The sequence below is a fragment of the Lissotriton helveticus genome, chromosome 5_1 (assembly GCF_964261635.1).
Source record: "Lissotriton helveticus chromosome 5_1, aLisHel1.1, whole genome shotgun sequence".
In the NCBI taxonomy this organism is placed as follows: domain Eukaryota; kingdom Metazoa; phylum Chordata; class Amphibia; order Caudata; family Salamandridae; genus Lissotriton; species Lissotriton helveticus.
The window spans coordinates 1,280,858,001-1,280,884,813 of record NC_136065.1 but is presented as its reverse complement, the minus strand read 5'-3'; the positions used below and the strand labels follow the sequence as shown (position 1 = coordinate 1,280,884,813).

The 26,813-nt window shown below is 45.9% G+C and overlaps 1 protein-coding gene across 2 annotated transcripts in view; it reads left to right on the top strand.

Annotated features, from left to right (window-relative positions):
* Positions 1 to 26,813, top strand: part of KDM5B (lysine demethylase 5B) — an 877,335-nt gene that overhangs the window by 172,107 nt on the left and 678,415 nt on the right. Inside the window, exons 5-7 of one of the 2 annotated variants that reach the window (XM_078644101.1) lie at positions 548 to 604; positions 20,802 to 20,936; positions 21,328 to 21,424. In XM_078644101.1, coding sequence (XP_078500227.1) covers positions 548 to 604; positions 20,802 to 20,936; positions 21,328 to 21,424 — 289 coding nt within the window. The remainder of the gene's footprint in view (positions 1 to 547; positions 605 to 20,801; positions 20,937 to 21,327; positions 21,425 to 26,813) is intronic. The other variant, XM_078644102.1, reaches the window with a different exon arrangement.

Here is a 26,813-nt window from a genome sequence, read left to right as displayed (position 1 = left end):
GGCAATATGAGAGCTCCATCAATCACTTCCTATTGAAAAATCAGGAAGAAAATGCTTGCTTCCATCTGTGTAATCTGGTACTCTTCTTCACCTCCTGCAATATAATCTGAGATGGACTATTTTTCCTAGTGAGGCATTTTTGATTTCTAAATATTTTGAAGTTTTAGGCACCCAAAGGAGTTTAAAGTTGCTCCAAATATGCTTAAATTTTTTTTAGTACCTATTGTAAACCAAAAGAAAAGAAAACCCTGAACAATTATAACAGTTCAAGATTTTTGCTAAATTGTTATCTATTATTTTTAAAATCCTGTCCATTTTTTTGTGAATTTTTCAGTGTGCAACACATGAACCCGGTGTATCAGAGCTGTTTATATTTACTTATCAATTCGAAGGACACGCCATGATATGCATCCATTAATTATTTGGTTATCATTCGCCTGATTTAGTAAATGTAAGATCCTTGCCCCTCCGTTTGGGTGCTTGTGGCCTCTGCGCATGAGGTCACAAAAATGTTTAATATAACTGTATAAGCTCTCTCTTACATTAGGCACCTGAAACATATTCCCAACTGATGTGTCTAATGGATCCTGCAGCTCTGGAAAAGGTATGTCTCCGTAACTTAGAACAGTGGGTGTTTGGGTATGGAATTGAGGGCAGTGGGCCCTTTTCTTGAACTAAAACAAGTGAAACAACTCTTAAGCTTTGCAGTTCTGTGCTTTGGAAGTCTGAATTTCAGCTTTACACCAACTCTCTTTCTGGTGGGGGGATATTTATGCTGCTGCTGTGCTCTTTCTTGATACTGTGCTTTTTATGCTTTCATGCAGTTCTGCTCATGTCCATAGTATGCCTTGCTTTCCCCTTTGTTTCCATGTCACCTTTCAGTATTGTCTGTAGTTTCTGATGCTTTTATGGTGCTTTCTGCTCTTTGGCTGTTTTGCTTGTTGTTGCAGTGCACAGGATATTTAAGGTCTTCTAGCTGTAGTGCCATCCCATCGCAAATCAGTTGGATCTCCAAGTAGTGACCGGCCAGGCCATCTTGGTGTTTTGTTGTGTAGGTCAGTCAGAGGAAGACCCCAACTGTAGCTTATGTTGAGATACAGCATCTGTGAATTGCTGTTAAGCCATCCATAACTGCTAGCAACCAGTACTGAATCCTTCACTCATTACCAGTTACTAATCGCAGGTATTTTAAAGTTCCTTTGTGTTTGCGCATGGCACCTTTTCGGAAAGGACCTATGTTTGAGGCATGCGAGCATTAGATCACATGCTCTGCATAAGATCGCCATCTAGTGTTGGGTCCGGATGTTTGCACTTTCGTTTTTCAATCACACTCGACGGTATTGTTTCTGATCGCGTTTCCATTTCTTCGCTGATTGTGTGATTATTAAAAACCAATTTAGATCGGAGAGCTTGTGGTAGGGCGTCGGGCCTAGCGCCTGGTTTGACTCGCAGTCGATGGAACAAACTCCTTTCAAGTTCTGCCTTCTGTGCCACGTGAAATTCCTGCACACCGACTCACATGAGGTGTGCAACTTGTGTTTGTCACCCGACCACAGGGAAGACGCGTGCAGAGCTTTACGTTCCAAAATTACTCTTTGCGATCGTCGGGCCTGACGACATGACGTGCAGAGACAACAAACAGACTTCATTCTGGACCTCTTCGAACCTGAATCGTAGGAAGGAAGCAAGCCCATTGGAGCCGATGAGGAACAGGAAGACATCCCCTTTTCCGAACACAGCTCCGACGAGGATGAAGACATCCCACATGGACAACGTACTGTAAATACAGTCTCTACCTCGCCCCACCTTCCACTTCCATAGAAGAAAAAGGCTCCGGACCAACCGGTGCCCTCGGGCCCCGGTCAGCACTGAGATCAAGCTTCTGAAGCCCCGCTTTCTGGATCAGCACCGAAGCCTATCAAAAAGGTTTCAGGCTCCGAAAAGCCCCGTGCCAAATCAGGCACCGAGCCAAAGACTTCGGAGTTGAAGACAAAATCCGGCGCCGAAACAAACTTTGGATCCGAAAACTCCGGCCAAGAAACCATCCGCACCGAAACATTTGGCGCCGAAACACACAGACGCAGAAGTCACCTAAAAAAGCATGCTTTCGGTGATCCGCTCCACAAACCGGATCCGAAACAGAAAATACTGGTTATAGATAGATAATAGTTTTAAATATTTACTGTGGTTTTTTTCTTTTTATGTACTTTTATGGCAAAAACTTGATATATTCCCACTAAAGTGACTTTAAAGAGGGGTGCTACTACAGAAGAGGAACACCACATACCATTGAAGAAGCGAACCATTGGGAAAAATCCTTCCCCTCTTCCTTCACCTTCTCTACCACAGCCTATACCTGTGCCAACTTCACCTGAGCACTTGCCACCTCACATACCTGATAATCAGGGTGATGGGGACGATAATGATGACAATTAGCCTGAAGATGTGTGGGATGACTGTAATACTGATTCGCCCACGTGTAGGATTTGTTGATTTTGTTTTTAAAAGTAGGGCTGCTACTTACCATGGGGGCCAACTACATAGAGAATCCCTTGAAGAGTACTTCCTTTTCGAGGCACTACACTACACACAAAAGTCTACACACATGTTGCCCATGTTGAAAGGGATGACCAGACATGTAGACTACATTTTTAAGGATCCTGATAGAGCATGTATCCTCACTCCTAGGATAGATAAAAAATACAAGCCTGCCCCTTCGGATCCAGTCTACATAAAAAGGCCAACTACCATTCGATTCATTAGTAGTTTATAATGCACGTAAAGGGGCAAACTCCCACAGTACTGGCGACAAACAACCCACAGATAGTCTAAACTCCTTGATGTTTCAGGGAAAAGGATAGCCTCCCAGGCAGCTAACTTCTGGCACATTTGTAATACCCATGCTTGCTAGCACGGTATGATCGCGCACACTGGAATGAAATGGAACAACTCCTCCAATTTCTACCTCAAGAACACAAATCAAAAGCACAAGACCTGGTACGTGAGGGACAGTTAATTTCTAACAACTAAATTAGATGTTCCCTGGATGCTGCTGATACATCCGCCAGAGCGGTGAACACTAGTGTTCTTTTAAGAATACACGCCTGGCTGCGCATATCAGGCTTTAAACCAGAGGTTCAAACTTCGATATTAAACACACCCTTTTACAAGGAATACTTTTTTGGGCCGGTGGTAGACACTTCACTTGAAAAAATAAAGGATACTGAAGTGGCTAAATCCAAGTGAGCCCTTCAGTCTCCACAAGGCTGTGGTTCCTTTCGTCGCTCCTTTTATCGAGCAGGGTCCAAAAATACTTCCACTAACACTGCGTCCACCTATATGGGCAATAACCAACCCTCTGGTTCCAAGGGTTTCTTTCAAGGCAATTGCAGATGAAACAACGGCAAGGGCAGAGGTAGAGGTTCCAATACACCTACCTCGCCATCCAATACAAAGCAGTGACTTGACCATAGTGTCCCCCCCGACCACTTAACACACCTATTGGGGGGATGACTGTCACTTTTTTTTAACAAAGTGGCAGTCAATAACAACAGACACGTGGGTTCTCCAAATTATCCATTCTGGTTACTGCCTGGAGTCTATCAGCTCAGCGCCGGATCGATACGCACCTCACCTCCTCCCTCAGCACCCTAAACAATCACCCACCCGCTGTTGCCACCCCACGCTCCCCAAGCGCAGTCACCAATCTCTCCCCTTCACACACTAGCCTCCCCTCTAACATCACCCCCACCTCGACCCCCACTCATACCCCCCCCATCCCTCTCTCCCATGACATAACAACCCCCACTCACAACACCTCCTACCTAGATCAGCGCCAGAACGGCACGCGCAATGACAAATCCTACCCTTCGTTCCCCCCCACTCTCAATACCCAGGTGTGCACACCCCCTCCCATACCTCCTCGATACACCCACATTCTCGACTCCCCCACGCCCCCCTCCCCCCACGCCACACCCCCCACGAACGCTTCTGAATACGCCACTGTACGGAGTTTATCTCCCCTCCCTCTCCCTCCCCCCCAAGGCAGATCCATCTCCTTCCCCAGCTCCCTCCCCACTCTCTCTCACGACACCCCCACAGAACATACCGCCTTTCTTACCTTAACATCCCCCCCTCCTCCCACTCTCAGCCCCCACTACCCTCCTGCCACCCCCACTGTCTTCAGCCTTCACTCTCTCTTTAACTCACCTACACCGTCTCCCACTGTTGACACCACTTATGTCTCACACTCTCCACCTACTCCACCAACACCCATCGTCCACAAATATGCCCACACTCCGAATAACATCCCACTCATTATCACCGCAGAACCCTTCAACAACGCCAGCATATCCCCCCCTCCGATACCCTGCCCGCTCTCTAGCCCACTACTCAACCACTCACCAATCGCTCTCACCACCAACACCATCTCCATTACTCCTCTGGACCCGACCTTATCTACCCTCCAACAACTCAAAGAGGATCTCCTACAAGTCAAAAAGGATGTCCACGACATCAAAGACCTCCTCCTCTCACGGCCCAGCCTACCTCCCACCATCCCACTACCCTACAAACGACGCACCCCCCCTACATACACTCGCCTCAAACGATCCCCGAGATGGCCGACTATCCCCGTTCGCAATAACTCCCACCGCCCCCGCCGTGTCCTCAACTCACTGTCTGACCGCGACCTTCGCTCTCTCCTACACTCCTATGGCCCAGGTCCTGTAAAACACATATCCAACACACACATCCCCATACCCACAACTCACTCAAACCCTCTGAGGCTCCCAACACATAGCAACAGAGTTTCCGTCCCTAGCAACCTCAGAAAAATCCCCCTCTCTCTAGAAGGTTCGACCACCCTTCTCACCCCCAAACTCAAATGCATCCTACTCAACTGCAGATCGGCCCAAAGACACTCCTCCGACATCGCTGATCTCGTCTCAGCAATGGAACTGGACCTAGCCATTCTGACGGAAACGTGGCTTACTGAAGCCTCTACCCCGATAATGGACATATTAGTCCCCCCCAATTATCACATCATTAGACTGGATAGGCCTGTCAAGACGGGCGGGGGAATTGCATGCATCTTTAGGAGCAACCTCTCCGTCACTAAAGCTGCCTCCCCCTCCCTCACCTCCTGTGAACTCCTCTGCCTCGATATCACCAGCGAGGGCAAACAAGTTTGTGCTTTACATCTCATCTATCACCCGCCTGGCGACAACCTCATATTCACCCAACAACTCATGGACACGGTCACCTCCAATGCCGGTCGGCAGATCACCCAAATCTACCTGGGAGACTTCAACCTCCACTGGAATGATCAGAAAGACACAGAGGTGAACAGTCTCAAAACTTTCCTTAATGCGCTTGACCTCACCCAAATAGTTGATAGACCAACACACGACAAAGGCGCAATACTCGATCTCATCATCGCCAAGGAGGACTCCACCAAACTGGAGGCGATCAAACCTTGTGACTGGTCAGATCACCACATTATCACCTTCTCTATTAACGGAAAAGTTAAACCTAACCCGGTTCAGCCCACCAAATCCAAAATCTGGAAAAGGGACATGAAGAGTCTTAACCCCACTACACTCCCTCCCCACCTCGACAATCTCCTCCTCCCCCCTCCAGGTGTCTCGGATGCCCAAGCACTGACCGACCACTACCTTGACTCTATGAAACTGATAGTCAATGAAGTCGCTCCACTGCAACTGAAGAGAGTCTCCAACAAAAGTTCTAACCCCTGGTACGATGGCAGACTCAATGACGACAAGCGCACTATGCGAATGGCAGAGCGTACCTGGAGATCTGACCCCTCATCACTGCATCTAAAGACGCTTAAAAAAAAGAGAAATGACTATTTCAGGAAAATAAAGCGCACAAAGTCTGACTTCTTTAGCCGTCTACTGGACCAAGCAAAAAACAGGCCAAGGAAACTGTTCGAACTAATCAAGACTCAAACAAAGGCACAACCCTTACAATCAAACAAAGCAACAAGCGACACCCCACACTGTGAAGCCTTCTCTGCTTTCTGTAAGCAAAAGACCGACAACATAAGAAATGACCTCGTCATGGACTTAAGCCGATTCCCCAATCACACCAGAATGTCCAACATTCAACCTAAAAACAATGCATCATGGCTGCACTTCGACAGCTACACGGAAGAAGATATATACAAACTACTCTGCACCCTGAAGCCCTCTAATCACCTCACAGACCCCCTACCTGCTAATGCGTTAAAAGACTTCACCCCCTTGCTCCTCCCTCTTTGGACCAAAATCATCAACAGCTCTCTTCAACAAGGTCTCATCCCAGACTCCCTCAAGGTGGGGCAAGTCACACCTATACTCAAGAAACCCACAGCTGATCCGTCTGACCTGAACAACTACCGGCCTATCACCAATATCCCCACCCTGGCCAAACTGCTGGAGAAATGTGTCCAAATCCAACTAACAAAACACATTGACCAATTTGACCTTCTCAACACTCACCAATCAGGCTTCCGAGCGAAACATAGCACGGAAACAGCTATGACACACATAATTGATGACGCCCTCCAAATCCTTGACCGCAATGATTCCTGTCTCCTCATCCTTCTTGACCTATCGTCAGCTTTTGACACGGTCAAACATGAGAACTTATTGGAGCTGCTAAGCACTAGAATGGGTCTCTCGGGAACTGTTCTCAAATGGTTTGCTTCTTTCCTGCATAACCGGTCGCAGAAGTTCAAGATCGACAATGTGCTATCTAAACCAGTGCCTGCAGACCTAGGTGTCCCACAAGGATCCTGCCTCTCCCCCACACTGTTCAACCTCATCATGGAACCACTCGCCACCTTGCTCCAAGCATCCAATGTTCAATTCCATATGTACGCCGATGACACACAACTGTACCTAAAGCTACAATCCCCGGAAGATATCAAACTACTGAATTCCACACTTAGCAACACTCAATCCTGGCTGGCCGTTAATCACCTCAAACTAAATGCGCTGAAAACCGAGTTCCTACTCATCTCACCCCCGGCGAAAACTTCCACCACCCAAACGTGGCTCAATAACCTAACAGCACTCAATGTCCAACCTACTATCGTGGACTCAGCGAAATCCCTAGGCATCACAGTTGACGCCAAGCTCAACATGCAACAGCACATTAGCATAGCCACAAAAGGGGCTAATTTCCATATCAACACACTGAGGAAACTCAAACCCTTCCTCCCTGCCAAAGACTTCCAAACTGCTGTACAAGCTTTAGTCATCCCTCGCATAGACTACGGAATTGTGGCCCTCAGCGGACTCCCGCTATCCACAACAGCACCCCTAAGAGCCTCCCTGAACGCTGCTGCGAGACTCATTACTGGCTCGAGAAAACATTCGCATATTTCCCCAGACCTAAAATCTCTAAAATGGCTGCCTTTTGAAGCCAGAATTCAACTAAAAATTGCAATAATGACACACTCGGCGGTGCACCACAAAGCACCCAACTACCTCGCGCAAAAGTTGTCTATATCAGGAGGGTCGAGATCCAATCGTAGTACAAAAAATCTACTTCTGAAACCTAGTAGATTCCGGAAAGAAAAAACATACAAGCGCTCCGTCTCAGGAATGGCACCCAGGATCTGGAATGCGCTCCCTCCGGAAACGAGGCTTATCTCCTCCACGGCACTCTTCAAGAAAGAGGTGAAGAGAATCCTTCTGGCCAAGATCTCCTGAACATTACAGAGACTGGAACTGAGTCTCTGCATCGCGCTGTATCTCTGATCACCCTGCCCTTTGGCACTATCCTACTACCTAGGGGGGCACTACTACGCTACTCTCGTCCTATCGACCAATATATGCTACTCTTTGTTGGATTTATATGACTTGTTTACCTGACTGTATTTGATAGGTTTTGATATGTTTCTGTACATTATTGTTATCTATGTTACTCTATGTTTATTGACCACTATATTGCTCCCATTATTTTGTTCATTCCTGTTGCCCTTGCCCCTGTCTCTGTGAAGCGCTCTGATATCTGTAAGGATCTTGTTCGCGCTATATAAAACTTTGAATAAATAAATAAATAAATCAACACTCCTCCAAACATTCTACCAAAGTCGCACAGACTTTCACTGGATCACCGAGACCTTCACAAACAAGAAATACAATCCCTGCTCCTAAAAAAAGCAATAGAGCCCATACAACATCACGTGTCCGTTGTATACTCATTTAACTTTCTAATTCCAAAAAAGGAAGGCTCTCTCAGACCTATATTGGATCTTAGAGAACTCAGGGCCAGATGTAGGAAAAGCCTATTTACCGATTCATAAATACCGAATTTTACCGATTCGGTATTTATGAATCGGTAAATATGAAGGTATGAGATGTAGGAAGATTCGGTAATTGAATTACCGAATCTGTAAAAATCGGTATTTACCGAATCGGTTTATACCGATTCGGTATTGCCCATTAATTCCTATGGGCCTTGAAGCCCATAGGAATCAACGGGCAATACCGAATCGGTATTTACCGATTCGGTAAATACCGATTTTTGCAAGGGTGCAGGGGGTGTCACTTTGACACCCTCTGGCACCCCGAATACAGGCATGTGTGCCACGTGGCACACAGACATGCCCTAAGGGCATGTCTGTCTGTCACATGGCACAGGTGTGCATGCACACATGTGCATGCACGCCTGGATTCGGTATTTTACCACCCAATTGGATTGGGTGGTAAAATGCCGAATCTGTAAGGCCATAGGGACTCTGAAGAGTCCCACCTACATCCCGAAGTTACCGATTCGGTAAATTTACCGATTCGGTAACTTTACAGAATCGGTAAATTTAGCCCCCTACATACCAAAAACCCATTTACCGGTCGGTAAATGGCTCCTACATCTGGCCCTCAATCTTTACATATAGTCAGACCACTTCCACATGGTAACACTGCAACAGGTACTGCCTGTTTTGCAAAAGGGCGACTTTCTTTCCACTCTAGATTTAAAGGACGCCTACTTTCATTTTCCAATCCAGCCGGCTTTCTCAGGTTTGTGGTAGCAGGTCAACACTACCAATTCAAGGTGCTCCCATTCAGAGTTACCACTTCCCCCAGAGTCTTCACAAAATGTCTGACGGTTGTAGCTGCGCATCTCAGAAGACAAAGCATACAGGTCTTCCCCTCTCTGGACGACTGGCTCATCAAAGCCAGCACATTCAGCAATGTCGCAAGCACACTTCAGTAACCATTCAGCTGCTTCACCTGCTAGGGTTTTCAGTCAAGTGTTAAAATCACATGTTCAGCCAAACAAAATTAAGGATTACCTAAGAGCCATTCTAGATACTCTAAGGGCTCCCTCGTGTCCCAATGAAGCCAGAATTCGAAACATTCAGGCGCTCATTCTCAAATTTCAAGCTACTCTGTCACTTCGGGTTGAGTGTTTATGCAACTGCTGGGGATGATGGCATCTTGAGTCATGATAGTTTCCCACGCCAGGTTACACATGCGTCCACGTCAACAATGCTTAGCCAGTCATTGAAACCAGTCACATGGTCTGTTAACCGATCTAGTGTTGGTAAGCAGCCATACTCATCGCTCTCTGCAGTGGTGGAACACACACAACCTGTCAAACGGACGGCCATTCATAGACCTGATTCTACAGACAGTGTTGACGGCAGACAAATCTCTTACTGGATGGGGAGCTCATCTTCAACAACACACAATGCAAGGTCTGTGGAGCCTACAGCAAAGGTTCTTTCCCATCAATCATTTAGAACTCATGGCAATCTTTCTAGTGCTCAAAACTTTTCAAGATCAACTGTCTGGCAAAGCTGTATTAGTCCGAACCGACAACATGACAGCTATGTATTACATACAGAAAGAAGCCGGGAGGGACACACTCTCTTCAACTGTCCCACTGAGCCCAAGACATCTGGAGGTGGGCGATTCACCACAACATTTATCTCCTAGCAGAACATCTCCTAGGAGTCCAAAATCAGATTGCGGATCTCCTCAGCAGGCAAAGTTATCAGATACACAATTGGGAACTTCACCCTCAAGTTCTCCATCCATACTTTCAAGCCTGGGGAGTCCCTCACATAGACCTGTTCGCAACACCCGAAAACGCAAAATGCCACAACTTTGCCTCCAGGTATCGACACCTGTTGTCCAAAGGCAATGCTCTCTGGATGAACTGGTCAGGGAAATTTGCCTATGCTTTTCCGCCTCTCCCACTCCCATCAGTGGTTTGGAAACTCAGGCAAACATCACTCACGCTAATACTAGTGGCTCCAACATGGGCACGTCAACCCAGGTTCACAACCCTGTTGGAACTCTCTTTGGTACCACACCAAAAATTACATTTAACTCCCAGTCTCCTCACACAGAGCCATGGAGAAATAAAACACCCAGTTCCCAAACAACTGAACATCGCAATCTGGCTCCTGAAGTCATAGTTTGGTTATCTCAACCTTCCTCCAGACTGTATGAACATTATTAGAGAGGCCAGAAAGACTACCACAAGGGCCTGCTTCGCGGCCAAATGGAAGCATTTTGTTATATATTGCAATAACAATCACATCAACCCTCTTGATGCTTCCATACAAGACATACTGTGTTACCGATTACATTTACAGCAGTCAGTATTGGCCTATACATCCATCAGACTGCATCTCGCTGCCATAGCAGCTTACCTTCAAAATAGGTAATCGTTATTTCAAGTGCCCGTCATCAAAGCATTTATGGAAGTGCTAAAAAGTGTAATGCCACCACCCTTTTGCCAGCTACATAAAGATAAAGTAGTTCTTTGTACCAACCCCAAATTCCTATCTAAGGTTGCATCTGCATTTCACATCAATCAGTCGGTTGAATTACCTGTGTTCTTCCCTCAACCTGACTCTGTTGCAGAATGAGCTCTACATACCTTAGATTTCTGAAGAGCTCTTATGTATTACACTGTGAGAACAAAATCATTTTTGTAAAACGAAACAACTCTGTGGCTTTTTCACCACCTCACAAGGGCAAGCCAATCTTCAAATCAGGAATTGCTAGGTGGATTATTAAAGGTATTTAAATTTGTTATCAAAAAGCTAAAAGGACTATCACAGTACCCCCTAGAGCACATTCCACTCGCAAGCTGGGGGCTACTATGGCTTTCTTCGGGAATATCCTATTATTGATATCTGCAAAGCTGCAACATGGTCTACAACACATCCATTCACCAATCACTATTTTGTCTGTGTTAGCAAGACAACAAGCTAATGTAGGTCAAGATGTAGTAAAAACGTTATGTCAGACCACTCCAATGGTTACAGGTTTGCCACCGCTTCGGGGAGACTGCTGTATGGTCTAAGCAAAGCATGTGATATACAGCTCTGGTAATTCGAACGGAAAATGCTACTTACCCAGTATGCATCTGTTCTTGGCATGAAGAGCTGTAGAATCTCATGCGCCCACCCACCTCTCCGGGTACCTGTAAGTGCCGTAGTTCTCTGTTTTACTATACATACTTACGCATGAACATCTCTGTTCTTTACTGCTACTCCATTCTCTCACCCTCTGCGGAGAATAATCTGAAGATGGAGTTAATGACCATGCACACTATCACCTAAGGGAGGAGTCCCCTACCTTGTGACTAGGGAAAACTTCTTCCAGAAAAACAAAAGGCAAACATCCGGACCCAACACGATGGCGATTTTATGCAAAGCATGATATTCTACAGCTCTACATGCCAAGAACAGATGCATACTGGGTAAGTAGCATTTTCAATATACCAAATCCCCCTTTTTTTTCCCAAGTCTTTCACAACTATAACCCTCAATATGCGACTCTTTGAACCTTCCTTTATTCCTTAGACTAAAGCACAAGGATTTTATAGGAAGGAAGTCAGCAGTGCAATGCGCCCTGAGAAACTCTTTTCAAAACACAAAAGTAGAAGTTGCTTCCACTGTCTGAAAGAGGTTTATAGCTCACCTGCTCAGATCTGTCTTCTCTTGACTATTACTGGCCAGCCTCCCACCACCCCTCTCCCTTTTTCCTCTCCTCTTTAAAATCATTCTGCATCAGAAAACCAAGCCGCATTGGGTTTAATGCAACTTGAGACGTTAGAAACTCAAATAACCTATCGTAACCACCTATGATTCACACCAATCTCATATTACAAATATAAGCCCTGACAATGTGGCCAAACAGGGCAGTAGCACAGCAAGTTCTAAGCCCCAATCATAAGTAGGTCACACCAAATGTGAGGATACAGCTTAAATTCATTGAGCTATGACCTGTATTGTGAACCACTGAAACTGCGGCCCTAAAAAAGGGATATGGAAATTTACAGTTTTATCAGAAACATGAAGCTTCTCATTTGGTATGTTTAGTTCTCCTGTTTGCAATCTTAATTGAAGCTATAATCATTGAAAAGTACAGCTCATCCATGCTATTGCAGACTTTTATTTCTATATAAACCTATGCAAATTATTAATTTTTCTTGGAAAACAGTTAAGAAATAATTTGTGTAGCCTACCTGCTGACCCTATTTGCCAAATTGAACTAAGCCTTCGAATATATATATATTCCTAAAAATACAGGTCTTCAAGGCATTTCTGAAATTCAGTAAGAAGAGAATCTTGCAGAGAATGAAAGGTTTTCTCACCCTGACCAAGAAAGATTTGGCAACTGATCAAGTCTGCTTAAGTCTAGAAACAGTAGGACGTCTGTGGAACGTAGGCATCGACGACCTGTGCAGTTGGTGAATTTTTACGATAGTCGGGTCCAATGTGGTCAATAGCTTTAAAGACATTGCATAAAGACTTGAATGCAGTCCCTCCTTTTTTTTTTTTTTGGACTGGGAGCTCCCGAGGCAAAGGAAAAATGTAGGATCCTGACTTGTCTAAACCCTTTCCAACTTCTCCTCTGTTAATAAGAGTTGCTTATGACCTAACGATTCCAACAGAGGAGACTAGGATTACAAGTAACTAACCTGTTTACCTTCTGTTTAGGATCTACATTGGTATGCCTATATACTGAATAGAATAGCAATAGCAAACACCACTTCCTAAACCGTGGGAGCCACTTGTTAATCTGTCCTGGAATGTGAAACAAGGCAGTATAGTGTAATTGATCTCCAAATAGCTGCATTGCAGATCTCTGAATTGCCTGTAGTAACTTTTCCTCTTGTGAAATGTGCATTTGGTATACTGTGGATGGCTTTGTGAATTTTTGTGAAAGCATTGAGTATTGCAGCGAGTCCAACACTAGAGCAAAGAAGAGGAAGATACCTAGAAAAAACAAACTTCCTGAAGTTACTGTATAGCCTTGGGATTGTGAACTTCTTTTCTGTTCTCTTCCCATCCAAAGGTTTTCTTTTTGTTTGTTTTGTACTGAGTACTCCTAGTCATTCTTGAACTACCACGATATTCCATTACTGATTAATATGGGGAGATGGTCAAATGGGAGGCTGGTTTATCGACTTAGGAGTTTCCTTATTCCAGCTAAGGCAAGTCAGTACCACATATATTTTTGACTCCTTTTAAAATTGTTCCCAAATACATTCCAGTGCTAGATGCTTGTTTCAGCTCACGTTGAACCTGCTTAGATGTCTGGTTTCAGGTCAACCTAGTATTATAAAGGGTGTTTTTTGGGCTACTGTTGAACAGTTTGGCACCCCTCAAACAGACTTTCAAAGCATTAGGTAGACTATTGGAATCTAAAGGAGTTTACTAGCTGCAGGTAGTCAGTCCAGGTCTTTGTACATAGTATGACGTTTTGGACTTGTCCTTTTATTTTTTTTTACTTTTTCCGTGCCACAGCTTTGTGCGCTTTTCTGTTGTGCTGGATTCTTTGCAGTTAATTACGACATCCAAGCTTTTAGCTCTGATGCTGTATGCACTACTTTTCTGTATAAAACAAACTGTTAAACTGAAACGGTTTAATGTTCTTGAAAATGCCTTGCATGATCTTGACCCACCTACAAAAACATTTGAGGTACCTGTTGCTTGACTTTAATTTCTCATCTCAAGAAGGCCCAAGAGCACCTGAAGCAAAAATGGTGAAAGTTCCTTAAGTGGAAAATTGAGGCTTTTACAACTCATTGTTTATTGCAACGAAGCTAGTGTTCACGAAAATGTGCTTATTGGATTACGAATTACAAAAGCTATTAAATGCACCCCGTTATTGAAACCCACCTTGCCCTAACCTTGTAGTCTGATAGCTGTTCCACTACCCATGTTTTGGAAGCGGTCTGCTCCCTCATTTTGCAAGAAACATGACCGATATACATGCAGGTCTGACATTTTGATAAATCTCACCTTAAGCAGAATTCACCCTTTTCCCTCCCTATGCCATTTACCAATCAAAACCTCATTTCTGGGTTATAAAGATTTGCTCAAACTGACTAACTTCAGAAGTTCCGGTTAGTGTGCTTATGTAATTGTCAAGAGTAGCCAAAACAGTCTGACTTGGGGCGTGCCAGCAATACAGACTGTTCCTAATTTCATGAATGGGGAAGATTTATTTAGTGTGAGTAAAGCATGTTCATATCCCAGTTGTAAAACCACAGTTGAAGGCAGAAATATGTGTTTGGAACTTGTAGACTTATTTATTTATTTATTCAAAGTTTTATATAGCGCGAACAAGATCCTTACAGATATCAGAGCGCTTCACAATGACAGGGTAGGGGCAGTAGGAGTGAGCAGAGATAATGGAAGCAGAATAATAGTCACTGACTTGGTATGATAATAATAACATACATAAAACATATTAATATACAAACAGGTAAACAAGTAATATAAGACGGCACCAGTCATTGATCCCACTACAGAGGTGTTCAGGTACACCTTGGGTGTGTGGATGGCTTATACCAATGACTTAGTGTAGAGAGAACACTGAGTGGGGGCATCGGGAGAGTGAATCAGTAACCCAAAGTGTATCAAATATTGGTCGGTATTAAGAGAGTAGCGTAATAATGTCCCCCATCAAGTAGAAGTATAGTGCCAAAGGACCAGGTGAACAGAGATACAGAGCAATGCAGAGTCTCTGATCCAACACCTATAAGGTTCAGGAGATCTTGGCCAGAAGGATGGTTTTCACCTCTTTCTTGAAGAGTGCAGTGGAGGAGATAAGCCTGGTTTCAGGAGGGAGCGCATTCCAGATCCTGGGTGCCATTCCTGAGAAGGAGCGCTTGTATGTTTTCTCTTTCCGGAATCTACGAGGTTTCAGGAGTAGATTTTTTGTACTTCTATTGGATCTCGAACCTCCTGATATAGACAACTTTTGAGCGAGGTAGTTGGGTGCATTGTGGTGCACGGCCGAGTGTGTCATAACTGCAATTTTGAGCTGTATTCTAGCTTCAAAAGGCAGCCATTTTCGAGACTTTAAGTCTGGGGATATATGCGAGTGTTTTCTTGAGCCAGTAATGAGTCTCGCGGAGCGTTCAGGGAGGCTCTTAAGGGTGCTGTTGTGGATAGCGGGAGTCCGCTGAGGGCCACAATTCCGTAGTCTATTCGAGGGATGACTAGAGCTTGTACAGCAGTTTGGAAGTCTTCGGCAGGGAGGAAAGGTTTAATTTTCCTCAGTGTGTTGATTTGGAAATTAGCTCCTTTTGTGGCTTTGCTAACGTGCTGCTGCATGTTGAGCTTGGCGTCGAGTGTGATGCCTAGGGATTTCGCCGAATCCACGATGGTAGGTTGGACATTGAGTGCTGTTAGATTATTGAGCCAGGTTTGGGTGGTGGAAATTTTCGCCGGGGGTGAGATGAGTAGGAACTCAGTTTTCAGAGCATTTAGTTTGAGGTGATTATCGGCCAGCCAAGATTGAGCGTTAATAAGTGTGGAGTTCAGATGTTTGATATCTTCCGGGGACTGTAGCTTTAGGTAAAGTTGTGTGTCGTCGGCGTACATATGGAATTGGACATTGGAAGCTTGGAGCAAGGTGGCGAGCGGTTCCATGACAAGGTTGAACAGTGTGGGGGAGAGGGAGGATCCTTGTGGGACACCTAGATCTGCAGGCACAGGTGTAGATAGCACATTGTCGATCTTGAACTTCTGAGACCGGTTGTGAAGGAAGGACGAAAACCATTTGAGAACAGTTCCCGATAGACCCATTCTAGTGCTTAGCAGCTCCAGCAGGTTCTCATGTTTGACCGTGTCAAATGCTGAAGAGAGGTCAAGAAGGATGAGGAGGCAGGACTCATTGCAATCAAGAATTTGGAGGGCGTCATCAATTATGTGTGTCATAGCTGTTTCCGTGCTATGTTTCGCTCGGAAGCCTGATTGATGAGGGTTGAGGAGGTCAAATTGATTAATGTGTTTTGTTAGTTGGAGTTGGACACATTTCTCCAGCAGTTTGGTCAGGGTGGGTATGTTGGTGATGGGTCGGTAATTGTTTAGGTCAGACGGATCAGCTGTAGGTTTCTTGAGTATAGGCGTGACTTGCCCCACCTTGAGGGAGTCTGGAATTAGGCCTTGTTGTAGGGAGCTATTGATGATTTTGGTCCAGAGAGGGAGGAGCAAGGGGATGAAGTCTTTTACAGCATTAGCAGGTAGAGGGTTAGTGAGGTGATTAGAGGGCTTCAAGGTGCAGAGCAGTTTGTGTATTGCTTCTTCCGAGTAGGTATCGAAGTACAGCCAGGATGCCTTGTTTTTAGGTTGATTGTTAGACATTCTGGTGTGGTTGGGGAATCGGCTTACATCCATGATGAGGTCATTTCTTATGTTGTCAGACTTTAGCTTAAAGAAAGCAGAGAAGGCTTCACAGTGTGGGGTGTCGCTTGTTGTGCTGTTTGATTGTAAGGGTTGTGCCTTTGTTTGGGTCTTGATTAGTTCGAACAGCTTTCTTGGCCTGTTTTTTGATTGGTCCAACTGGTGGCTAAAGAAGTCCGACTTTGTGCGCTTTATTTTCCTGAAGTAGGCATTTCTCTTGTTCTTAAGCCTTTTGAGGTGCAGTGCTGAAGGGTCCGATCTCCAGGTGCGCTCTGCCATTCGCATAGTACGCCTGTCGTCATTGAGTCTATCGTCATACCAGGGGTTAGAAATTTTGGTGGAGACTCTTCAGTTGCAGTGGGGCGACTTCATTGACTATTGTATTCATAGAGTCAAGGTAGTGGTCGGTCAGTGATTGAACATCCGAGGCACCTGAGGGGGGAAGGAGGAGATTGCCGATGTGTGGAGGTAGGGTAGAGGGGTTAAGATTCTTCATGTCCCTTTTCCATGTTTTGGATTTGATTGGTTGAGCCGGGTTAGGTTTAACTTTTTCATTGATAAAGAAGGTGATAATGTGGTGATCTGACCAGTCGCAGGGTTGGATCGCCTCCAGTTGTGTAGATTTCTCTTTGGCGATGATGAGATCGAGTATCGAGCCTTTGTCGTGTGTTGGTCTATCGCATATTTGGGTGAGGTCAAGCGCATTAAGGAAAGTTTTGAGACTATTCACCACTGTGTCTTTCTGATCGTTCCAGTGGAGATTGAAGTCGCCCAGGTAGACTTGGGTGGTCTGCCGACCGGCATTGGAAGTGATCATGTCCATGAGTTGTTGGGTGAATCTGAGATTGTCACCAGGCGGGTGATAGATGAGATGTAAAGCACAAACTTGTTTGCCCTCGCTGGTGATGTCGAGGCAGAGGAGTTCACAGGAGGAAAGGGAGGGGGAGTTGACTTTAGTAACGGAGAGGTTGCTCCTAAAAATGCATGTAATGCCCCCGCCCGTCTTGCCAGGGGACCTGTCCAGCCTAATGATGTGATAATTGGGGGGGACTAGTATGTCCATAATCTGGGTAGAGGCTTCAGTAAGCCACGTTTCCGTTAGAATGGCTAGGTCTAGATCCATAGCTGAGACGAGATCAGCGATGTCGGAGGAGTGTCTCTGGGCCGATCTGCAATTGAGTAGGATGCATTTGAGTTTGGGAGAGAGAAGGGTGGTCGAGCTTTCTAGAGTGAGTGGAACTTTTCTGAGGTTGTTAGGGACAGAACCTCTGTTGTTGAGTGTTGGGAGCCTCAGAGGGTTTGTAAGAATTGTGGGTATGGGGATGTGTGTGTTGGATATGTGTTTTACCGGACCTGGGCCATAAGAGCGTAGGAGAGAGCATAGGTCGCGGTCCGACAGTGGGTTGAGGACATGACGGGGGCGCTGGGAGTTATTGCGAACGGGGATAGTCGGCCAGCGCGGGTGTCGTTGGAGGCGAGGGTATGTAGGGAGGGTGCGTCGTTTGTAGGGTAGAGGGATGGTGGGAGGTAGACTGGGCTGTGAGGAGAGAAGGTCTTTGATTGCGTGGACATCTTTTTTGATTTGTAGAATATCCTCTTTGACTTGTTGGAGGGTGGATAAAGTCAGGTCAGGAGGTGGATTGGGGATGGGGTTGGTGGTGAGAGCCATTGGTGACTGGTTGAGTAGTGAGCTGGAAAACAGGCAGGGTATCGAGGGAGGGGATATACTAGCGTTGTTGGAAGGTTCTGCGGTGCTAATGAGTGGGATGGCATTCAAAGTGTGGGCGTGTTTGTGGGCGAGGGGTGTGGGTGACGTAGGCGGTGGGTGGGAGGCATAGGTAGCGCCGTCAGTGAGAGACGGTGCTGGTGAGTAGAAGAGTGAGTGAAGGCTGAAGACAGTGGGGGAGACAGGTGGGTAGTGAGGGCTGAGAATAGGAGGTGGGAGAGAGGGGGATGCTAAGGTAGGGGAGGCGCTATGTTCTGTATGTTTTGTTGGGAGGGTGAGTGTCGTGAGTGGGAGTGGGGAGGGAGCTGGGGGGGGAGAGGTGTCCGCTGTGGGGGGGATGCGAGGGGGGGTGGATAAGCTCCGAATGGTGGTGCGATCCGGTGGTGGCGTGTTGTGGGTGAGAGTTGTTATGTCAGGTGTGAGAGTGTCGTGGGTGAGAGTGGGGAGGGAGAGGGGTCTGCCGTGGGGGGGATAGGAGGGGGGTGGATAAACTCCGAGCGGTGGTGTGTTCAGATGGTGGCGTGTTGTGGGTGGGGGTTGTTATGTCAGGGGGAGAGGGATGGGGGGGTATGAGTGGGGGTAAAAGGGGTCATGTTAGAGGGGCGGCTAGTATAGGAGGTGGAGACATTTGTGACTGTCCTTGGGGAGTGTGGGGCGTTAACAGCAGGTGGGCCATTTACTGGGGTGCTGGGGGTAGAGGTGTTGTAGGTGGGGGCTGCGACGTCAGGGGTGATAGTGCTGGTGGAGTTCTGGGTGGGGGTCCGCGGCTTGGAGAGGTGCTCTTTGAACTTGGGGAACAGGTTGTCTAGTAGTTCCAGGTTCTTGTCCGTGGATTGAATTAGGACAATCCCGTTATTGTAGATAGTAATGGTAGCCCTGCCAGGGAAGAGGTGGGAAGGTGTGATAGAGAGAGTTAGGCCATGAGTTGTTTTCCTGGTGGTGGAGACGGTGACTTGGGTGACTTCAGACTAGACATCACTTTGTGTAGGTTTCATCAAACGTATATGCAGAAGGAGAAATGAGTGAAAGATTTGTATTTATTGACAAAGATTTTTGCATCCAGAGTCATTGCTGTTACCTGGAAGTACTGCATTGTCTGACGGTATCAAAGTTCACTCTCTCCTCCGTGGATAAGACCTTTAGTCTGTAATTGGTAATTAATTTCAGGAACCCCAAGACGGCGGCATGATCAAATAAGTCCCGTTTAATTGAAGAGTCCCAGCACAACCGTCCAGCTGAGCTGATCCCTCCGAGTCTGTATATTTTGTCCGCCGTTAGGCACTTTACAAATGTGCTCCATCAGTTGACAATTAATGCTTATCCCTGATGAAATTACCAGGCTCGTAGTGGCAGATTAGGATATTTCAAAATATTTTTTCTCGATTGTCCTAAGATTTGACATTGTGTTTGCAAAGCATCCTCTTCCCTTGCAGCCTAGAGCAACATTTACTGGTGCTGTCAGGATATTCCTGCTAGGGGAAGACTGTAAATGATGGCCGCTTTGCTAGAGCAGTTCGCAGAACCCTGTGAGCCAGTTTACCCACTTTTACCCTTTGTCCCTTGTTTTTTAGTTTTCTTCGTATAGAGTTCAACTCTGCCACTCAAGCACAGAAGATAGTTTTAAAATGGGATTCCAGGTTTTTCTTATTTATATACCTAAAGTAAAACCTGTCAGTTTGAAAATTTAGTAAGATTTAATGAAAAAGGATGTACACTTCCGTCCACACTTCCGTTTCACACTGTTTATTGTAGACCTCCAAGGACATTTAAAATTCTACAGTATGTTTTTTTGGTAGAGGTAAACTCGTTGATTCTGTTTTTGAATGAGATCCCTGCCCCCTGTGAGCTTCTGTCTGTGCGATTGTAAGTGATGGTGCTGTGGCTTTTTACATGTGGGTTCTATCAAGCGTGGACCAAGCTTTTGCTCCTTTTCAGTGCCTGTTTGTGTAGCCAGAAAAGACTCGGAAGCATGGTCTGTGACAGCGCAAGCCAACAGCTTTGTTCACCAAGTACCGTTTTGTGTATAATTGCTCCCATTGATTGTCTACAGAAAGATGGTGCTTTGCAGAGGGACTGAACAGTCTCCCTTTATTGAATCTAAATTGCTGCCGTGCTTTATCTTGGTGTGAAAGTTATACTTTTAAAGCATTGCAGAATGTTGAAGCATACATCCTTTTCACCAGCATAGGTTTTTTTTTTCTTACTTGTGTTAATTTTAATTTACCTCCAAACCAGTCCTGTGTGCATCAGACTCGTTAACTGAAAAAACTAATTAATTAATAAGACCTGCTAACAGAACTGTCATTATTTTTACTTGCTAATTGCTAAGAGCTTTCCCTCAAACGAACTGTGAACATCATGCTTTAAAGCATCCTTTAGCGGTCTTGTGTCTATCCTCTACAGTGTCTACAGAAGCAGGATTTCAGCCCTGACACAAAGGATAAGGAATATAAGCCCCATGATATTCCTCAGCGGCAGTTGGTTCAACCACCGGACACATGTATGCCCGCAAGGCGAGCAAAGCGCATGAGAGCCGAGGTAAGACTCGACCCATACTACATTGCATGAATATGTTAACATATTCTTTGCTGCGGTGGATTTGAACATTTTTCTGAACTTTCCTTTTGCCGCCTTCATGAAAACAATACTTGTTTAAATTAGTTAAATGAAATCCTCAAGAGAATCCCCTTAATCAATTTGACAGCTCCTGTTTCATTATGGCTCCTGTTTCTGGGAATTCAGACTTTTGGTGTCAATAGTTATATAATCACAAGCTGCTGGAGAAATTCACAACTTTGCCTTTCCATGAATAACAAGGTGTACATTTAGAAAAACTTGGTTTGACTTGTGGAAAATACTTTTTGTTCAAGGAAACCTCAAGTTAGGAGGAATGTGTTCTAATCCTGTTGGTAACTTTTATCTTTTGAAGGGCATCAGCATTAAAACTGAGCCAGTTGACGAACAAGAGATAAAACCTCACAATCTGAGACGAAGAATGTCCTGCACAACAGTCAGCTGTGAGAAAGGTAAGCAAACTGAACGCACTGTACCCCTGCTACTGAATTGTTTCCTTTGTCATAACTACATTGATTAAATAATTTGGATTGTGAAATGTGCTGATACCAAGCGCTGAACTGCTTCTGTGATTAATTCTGATTTGGTACAGTAACGAAACACAAACTTTTACTACTCTGATTTAACTTTGTGGTCTATTCAAAAATGTGTTCTTGGTACCGTCTCATCGACACTGAATTTAGATATATCTATGCCCTAAATGTAAGGTGCATACCGATATATCCCCACTTTATTTTGTTTTAGTTATACACCCTGCTCACAATTTTGCATTGCAAACAAGCTCTCAAGCAGTGGGTATTTCATAAATGTACTTGATTGATTTATTTCACAGTATCCTGCTGGCTATCCCCAGTAGAAATGTTAACAGTACTACAGTGTACTTGAAATGCTGCATAGTATGTGGCCTGTTGGATGCATTGTTTGAACTGCCTAACAGATCATAAAGTTGAGAGGGTTTAAGCTGTTTTTCCCAACCTCGAACATCAGTTCACATTTTGTACAATTGATCATATAAAAGGGAATCCATTCAGCGCTATTCTGTTTTACGGTGTTTTAGCTGTAAGGGCTCTGGTTTGAAGATCGATTCTTGTGCTTGGTATAACTTACGTCCAACTCATGCTTTTCACGTGTGTCTGTTTTGCTTTCTTTATAGGGTATACCACTCTTGGTTGTCTTGATTTGAGGGGATTCTTGAATTTGCTCAAATGCTAAGACTCCTAGTAAGAAAAAAACAGTATTCAAGCCCCATTGTTGTGTATATATATACCATCTACATTTTAAGCCTATGCCACAAAGAGTGCAAGATATGAAAGTACTTTTCTGGCAAGAAATTGAGGGACCGGTTAAGAATTTGCTTGTTCTGCTTCTCAATTATGGAGGCTACAGAAAACTGAATGGGATTGTAACTATAGGTGGATAACAGTGTGAAAGTTGCTTAGCTGACTGAGACCTCCTTTCTGGAAACAGTCTCCAACCCCCATTCTCGTCCCCCCACCCCCTCCCCTTGAGCAGTGAACAATTTGTCACTTTAATTTAGAATCTGTGCTACTGAAACCTCTATTGACAACCACTTGAGATCTCTGTTCACAAGCTCAAATTCAAAATGGTATCCTTCATTAATGGCTACATCAACTGAACTTCGACCAACCCTCTTGACACCTCTGCTCCACTTCACTCACTCTCGCACACACCCCCTCCATCCGCTTAAGCGGTGGTCGCTCCTTCTCCTACATTTCTGCCAAGACCTGGAACAACCTTCACCTCCGTACAGCCCCCTTGCTGGCAAAAAGAAAGACTGTAGACCTAGTCTTTTACTGAGACACATCGCCCAGAAACCCTTAGGGGGTGACAGTGTTGCGATTTACAAATGCTTTTTGATTTGATGCTAAATTCCATCATGTTCTTTATAATAGACGTTCACCCAAGCAACATATACTTACTTAAAGTAATAAAGTGCTCATCGATAGACTGAAGCACCCTATTACACCTGCAACCCCCAAATTCTACAAAGTGCCTTTCATCCAAGCAGTTTCATGGAAATTGCTGTATTTCCGCAGGGCTTAATAGGTCATGCTAATCAGGTGATACTATTTAGAGTCTGTTCATGAAATTGCATTGCCCCGCTCATCACCTGCTGAACCTATCCCGAAACTTTGCTTTAGCGGTAACACTCTCACCACTATGTTGAGGCGTGGCCCTGGCCCTGCAACTTAATTATTAGTAGTTGTGCCTTCAAGGTTGGTTTACGCTGCCATTGGGGTCTTAGCTTGTCACAAATGCAATGTTGTGCATCATTGGCTGTCCAGATGCAGGCCAATTATAAAGTAGAATGCCTTCCTTGTGCCTGCTTTTACCGTACTGCAGGTTAATGGTGAGTAACCCATTTAAGCCAGTATTAATAGGCAGTATTTCTTATTTGCACACTCCCTCTGTCTGCCTGGCAGCTTGTGTTGGAGAGAGACCTCCAAATTGCAAAGCTTGTAGTCCTGTGGTGCCTGATGGAATACTTGGCCACAGTTGACCTAGTTGTAATTGTAATGCAGAGGATTTTTTCTGCCTCAGAAATCAACTTAATATGCACCGAGTATATTGAGGTTGATGATGGTCTTGTAACTAAATCCTCCAAAGTCTGTAGTTCATCAGCCAAACAATTGATTTCTGAATTTGAACTTTCCTGCCAGTAGGGTCAAATGTCTACTTGGCCGCAGTCATCCTGTTTGTGCCACAAGCCTGATGAGAGATGAAAGCCTGCCAGCCATATCTTCGACTACAGTGGCTCCAGAATAAAGACCTACACTCTGTTTAGAAGCAAATCCTCCAATTAGTTCTTCTGGAACTACACTCGTGGACAGGCCCAATTCCTTCAGCCCCACGCAAGCTATTGTCACAGGCCCCTCTTTGCTGGCCTGGATAGCCCATCTAAGCAACATGAAGTTTTGCAGCGTGAATCTTTCTGGATTCACTATGCTGTGCATTATTCCGTTGTCTAGTGGTTGGGTCCGGAATCTTTTCTCTTGTTTTTTTTTTCGTAGCCCAGGTGGGCGTTGACGTCCCACCTTTTGGTGTCCTTCCCGTGACATCGGCACACTTCCTGCGGAAGCTCCCACCCTTGGGCGCCATCTTCAGATTCTTTTTTTCTGCCGTTGGGTCTGCATTGTTCCAGAGTGGCTCCAGAGTTTTGGAGGGAAAGAAGACACAAGACAGTCGATTTTGCCCGTAAAGACTAGCGATACGACAAGGGGTAACACCATCGAGCCGGGACGATGACGAAGAAGGAGAACTTCGAAAACTTTGACGTCCAACGGAGAATGCGCAAAATAAACAACACTCCTTTTAAATTCTGCCGTAACTGCCACTACAAATATGCGCAGAAGGATCAGCACCCGGTTTGCAACCTCTGCCTACCGGTCGACCATGAGAGCAAGGACTGCAACGCCTTTACACCGAAGACTCTCCGGGTTAGAGAGCGACAGAGAAGGGCCAACTACAACATGCAGGGCAAGGGTCAACCGCCGTCCCTTCGAGACCTGGGGCTCTCGACTGACGAGTAAGACAACGTCTCCAGAGAAAACGACGACTACATGGTCGTAGAGACCGATAAGAAAACTTCTAAAGAGGTAGGAGAGTCGACGACCCCTAAACCCTCGACAGAGCCTCGAAAGTCTGAGGCAGACTCTCGAAAAACTGAGTCGAAGTCCTCGAAGGGAGCACTGGCGCCGAAAATCTCGACGCCCACAGCTGCGTCAAAGGACAAAAAGCCCAGCGGATCCTTCGAAAAGGACTCCCAGGCAGCGAAGACCGGCGAAAAGCCAAGGTCGTCGAAGCTCGTTCCCGAAAAGGAACGTTCGACGTCGAAAGAGAAGGATCCAAAGGTCGCTTCGGCGCCGACAAAGGACCCAAGGCCCATCTCGACCTTTAAGTGTACGTCGAAGAGAACAGCTGACACATTCAACGCGGAACAGGCCGCCGAAATGGAGAGAAAGAAAAGACGGCTCGAGGCCGAAATGGATAACATCCTGCAAAGGAAAAAGGAGTTCGACGAAAGGATGAAGAGGTACTACATTCCGTCGAAGCCAAGCACGGTGATCGTCGACATGGAAGAGGAGGAGGACTTCGAGGCCGAAGAGCCGCCGAAAAGTCCCGAAATCCAGGAACACCCGGAGGAAGAAGCCTTCTACTACGAAGACGAGGGTGAAGACTATCAGCGGACCACCCTCGGATCTGCGTCCTCGGGGACACAGGACCTGGAGTGCAGGACCTCGATACCAAGAGCCCGGAAGAGGCCATGGACACGTACCGTTCGAGGCCTTAGCCGCCAGACGACATTGGGGTCTACAGTATAGTCGTCAAGAACGCGGCAACAGCTTTTGGAGTCCAGCTGGATGAGGAGAAACAAAAGGCATTTTTCCTCCTGGAGACCCTGCTCCCCACGCAGACTAGGAGCCAGTACCGCCCCATGCTGGAGAGTGTCATGGCACAGGGGAAAGAGGCGTTCAAGGAACCAGCGACATGCAGGTCCGTAACACCTAGGACGGAGAAAAAACATAAACACTCCACCAAGGACCCTCCATACATCCGAGGATGTGTTACTGCGGACTCCATTATTGCGGCAGCATCCAGGAAGAGGGCGAATGTGCCAACGACATCGGGACCACCTCCAGACAAGGAAAGCAGGAGGATGGACCTAACTGGGAGAAAGATAGAAAGAAATGCTGCAATGCACGGGCGCATGGCAAACTGAAACGCCCTGCTAAACAGGCACCAGTACCAGATTATGGACGAGATCGGACAGCTGATAAAGCACCTCCCAGACGAGTACCAGCAAAGAGCTTCACACCTTGTGGAAGAGGGGAAAAATGTGGCAAATATTTGCCTCAAAACAGCCTTGGACGGGGCAGACACGTCCAGCAGACTGATGATGTTGGGAGTCACCGAGAGAAGGCGCGCTTGGCTCAGGATCTTGGGGTTCAAACCGGAGGTACAGCACAACATCCTAAGCACCCTGTTCAATGAAGAGACATTGTTTGGGGCGCCTGTGGATGAAAATCTCACCCAGCTGAAGAAAGAAAACAAAACTACAAGGTCCATGGGGGCCTTACAATTCAGAGGAACAAAGAGGGGTACCCCGTCACGAAGACCGAACGGAAGGGGGGGGGTAACCAACCAGGAACGTCACACCAGACATTCCAGCAGTCACAACAAGGGCACCAGAAACAAACCTGGCACCAACAGAGGGGCCAGTCCTTTCGCGGTAGAGTAAACGGACGTGGACAAAACAAGAGAGGGGGCCAACAGCCCACCTCTAAGTGACTCAGTCATGAAACACATGCCCACCCGTAGAAATCCTCCCCGAGTGGAGCACAAAAAGAGCAACACAGGGTTACACGGACCAAACATCTGTGAACATGTAACACCTGTAGGAGGCAGGCTGTCATTTCTTCCAGGAGTGGAAGAAGATAACCACAGACAAATGGGTACTGAACATCATACAGTACAGACACTGCATAGACCTGGAGAGGACACCACCAAACAGGAAGCCGAAAAAGAGGGCGCAGTCAGGAAAGGAGCTGTAGCTACTTCAAAAGGAAGCGGAGGACCTCCTAAAAAAGGGGGCCATCGAGCCAGTATCATACCAAGAAAGGAACAAAGGAGTGTACTCCACATACTTCCTCGTGCCAAAGGTGGACGAAAGACTGAGACCATCCTAGACCTAAGGTTCCTGAACAAGTTCGTAAAAACACAAATGTTCAAGATGACGTCCCTACAAGAGTTCATTCCTCAAATAAGTGATGGAGACTTCATGGCCACCATAGACCTCAACGATGCCTACCTGCACATCCC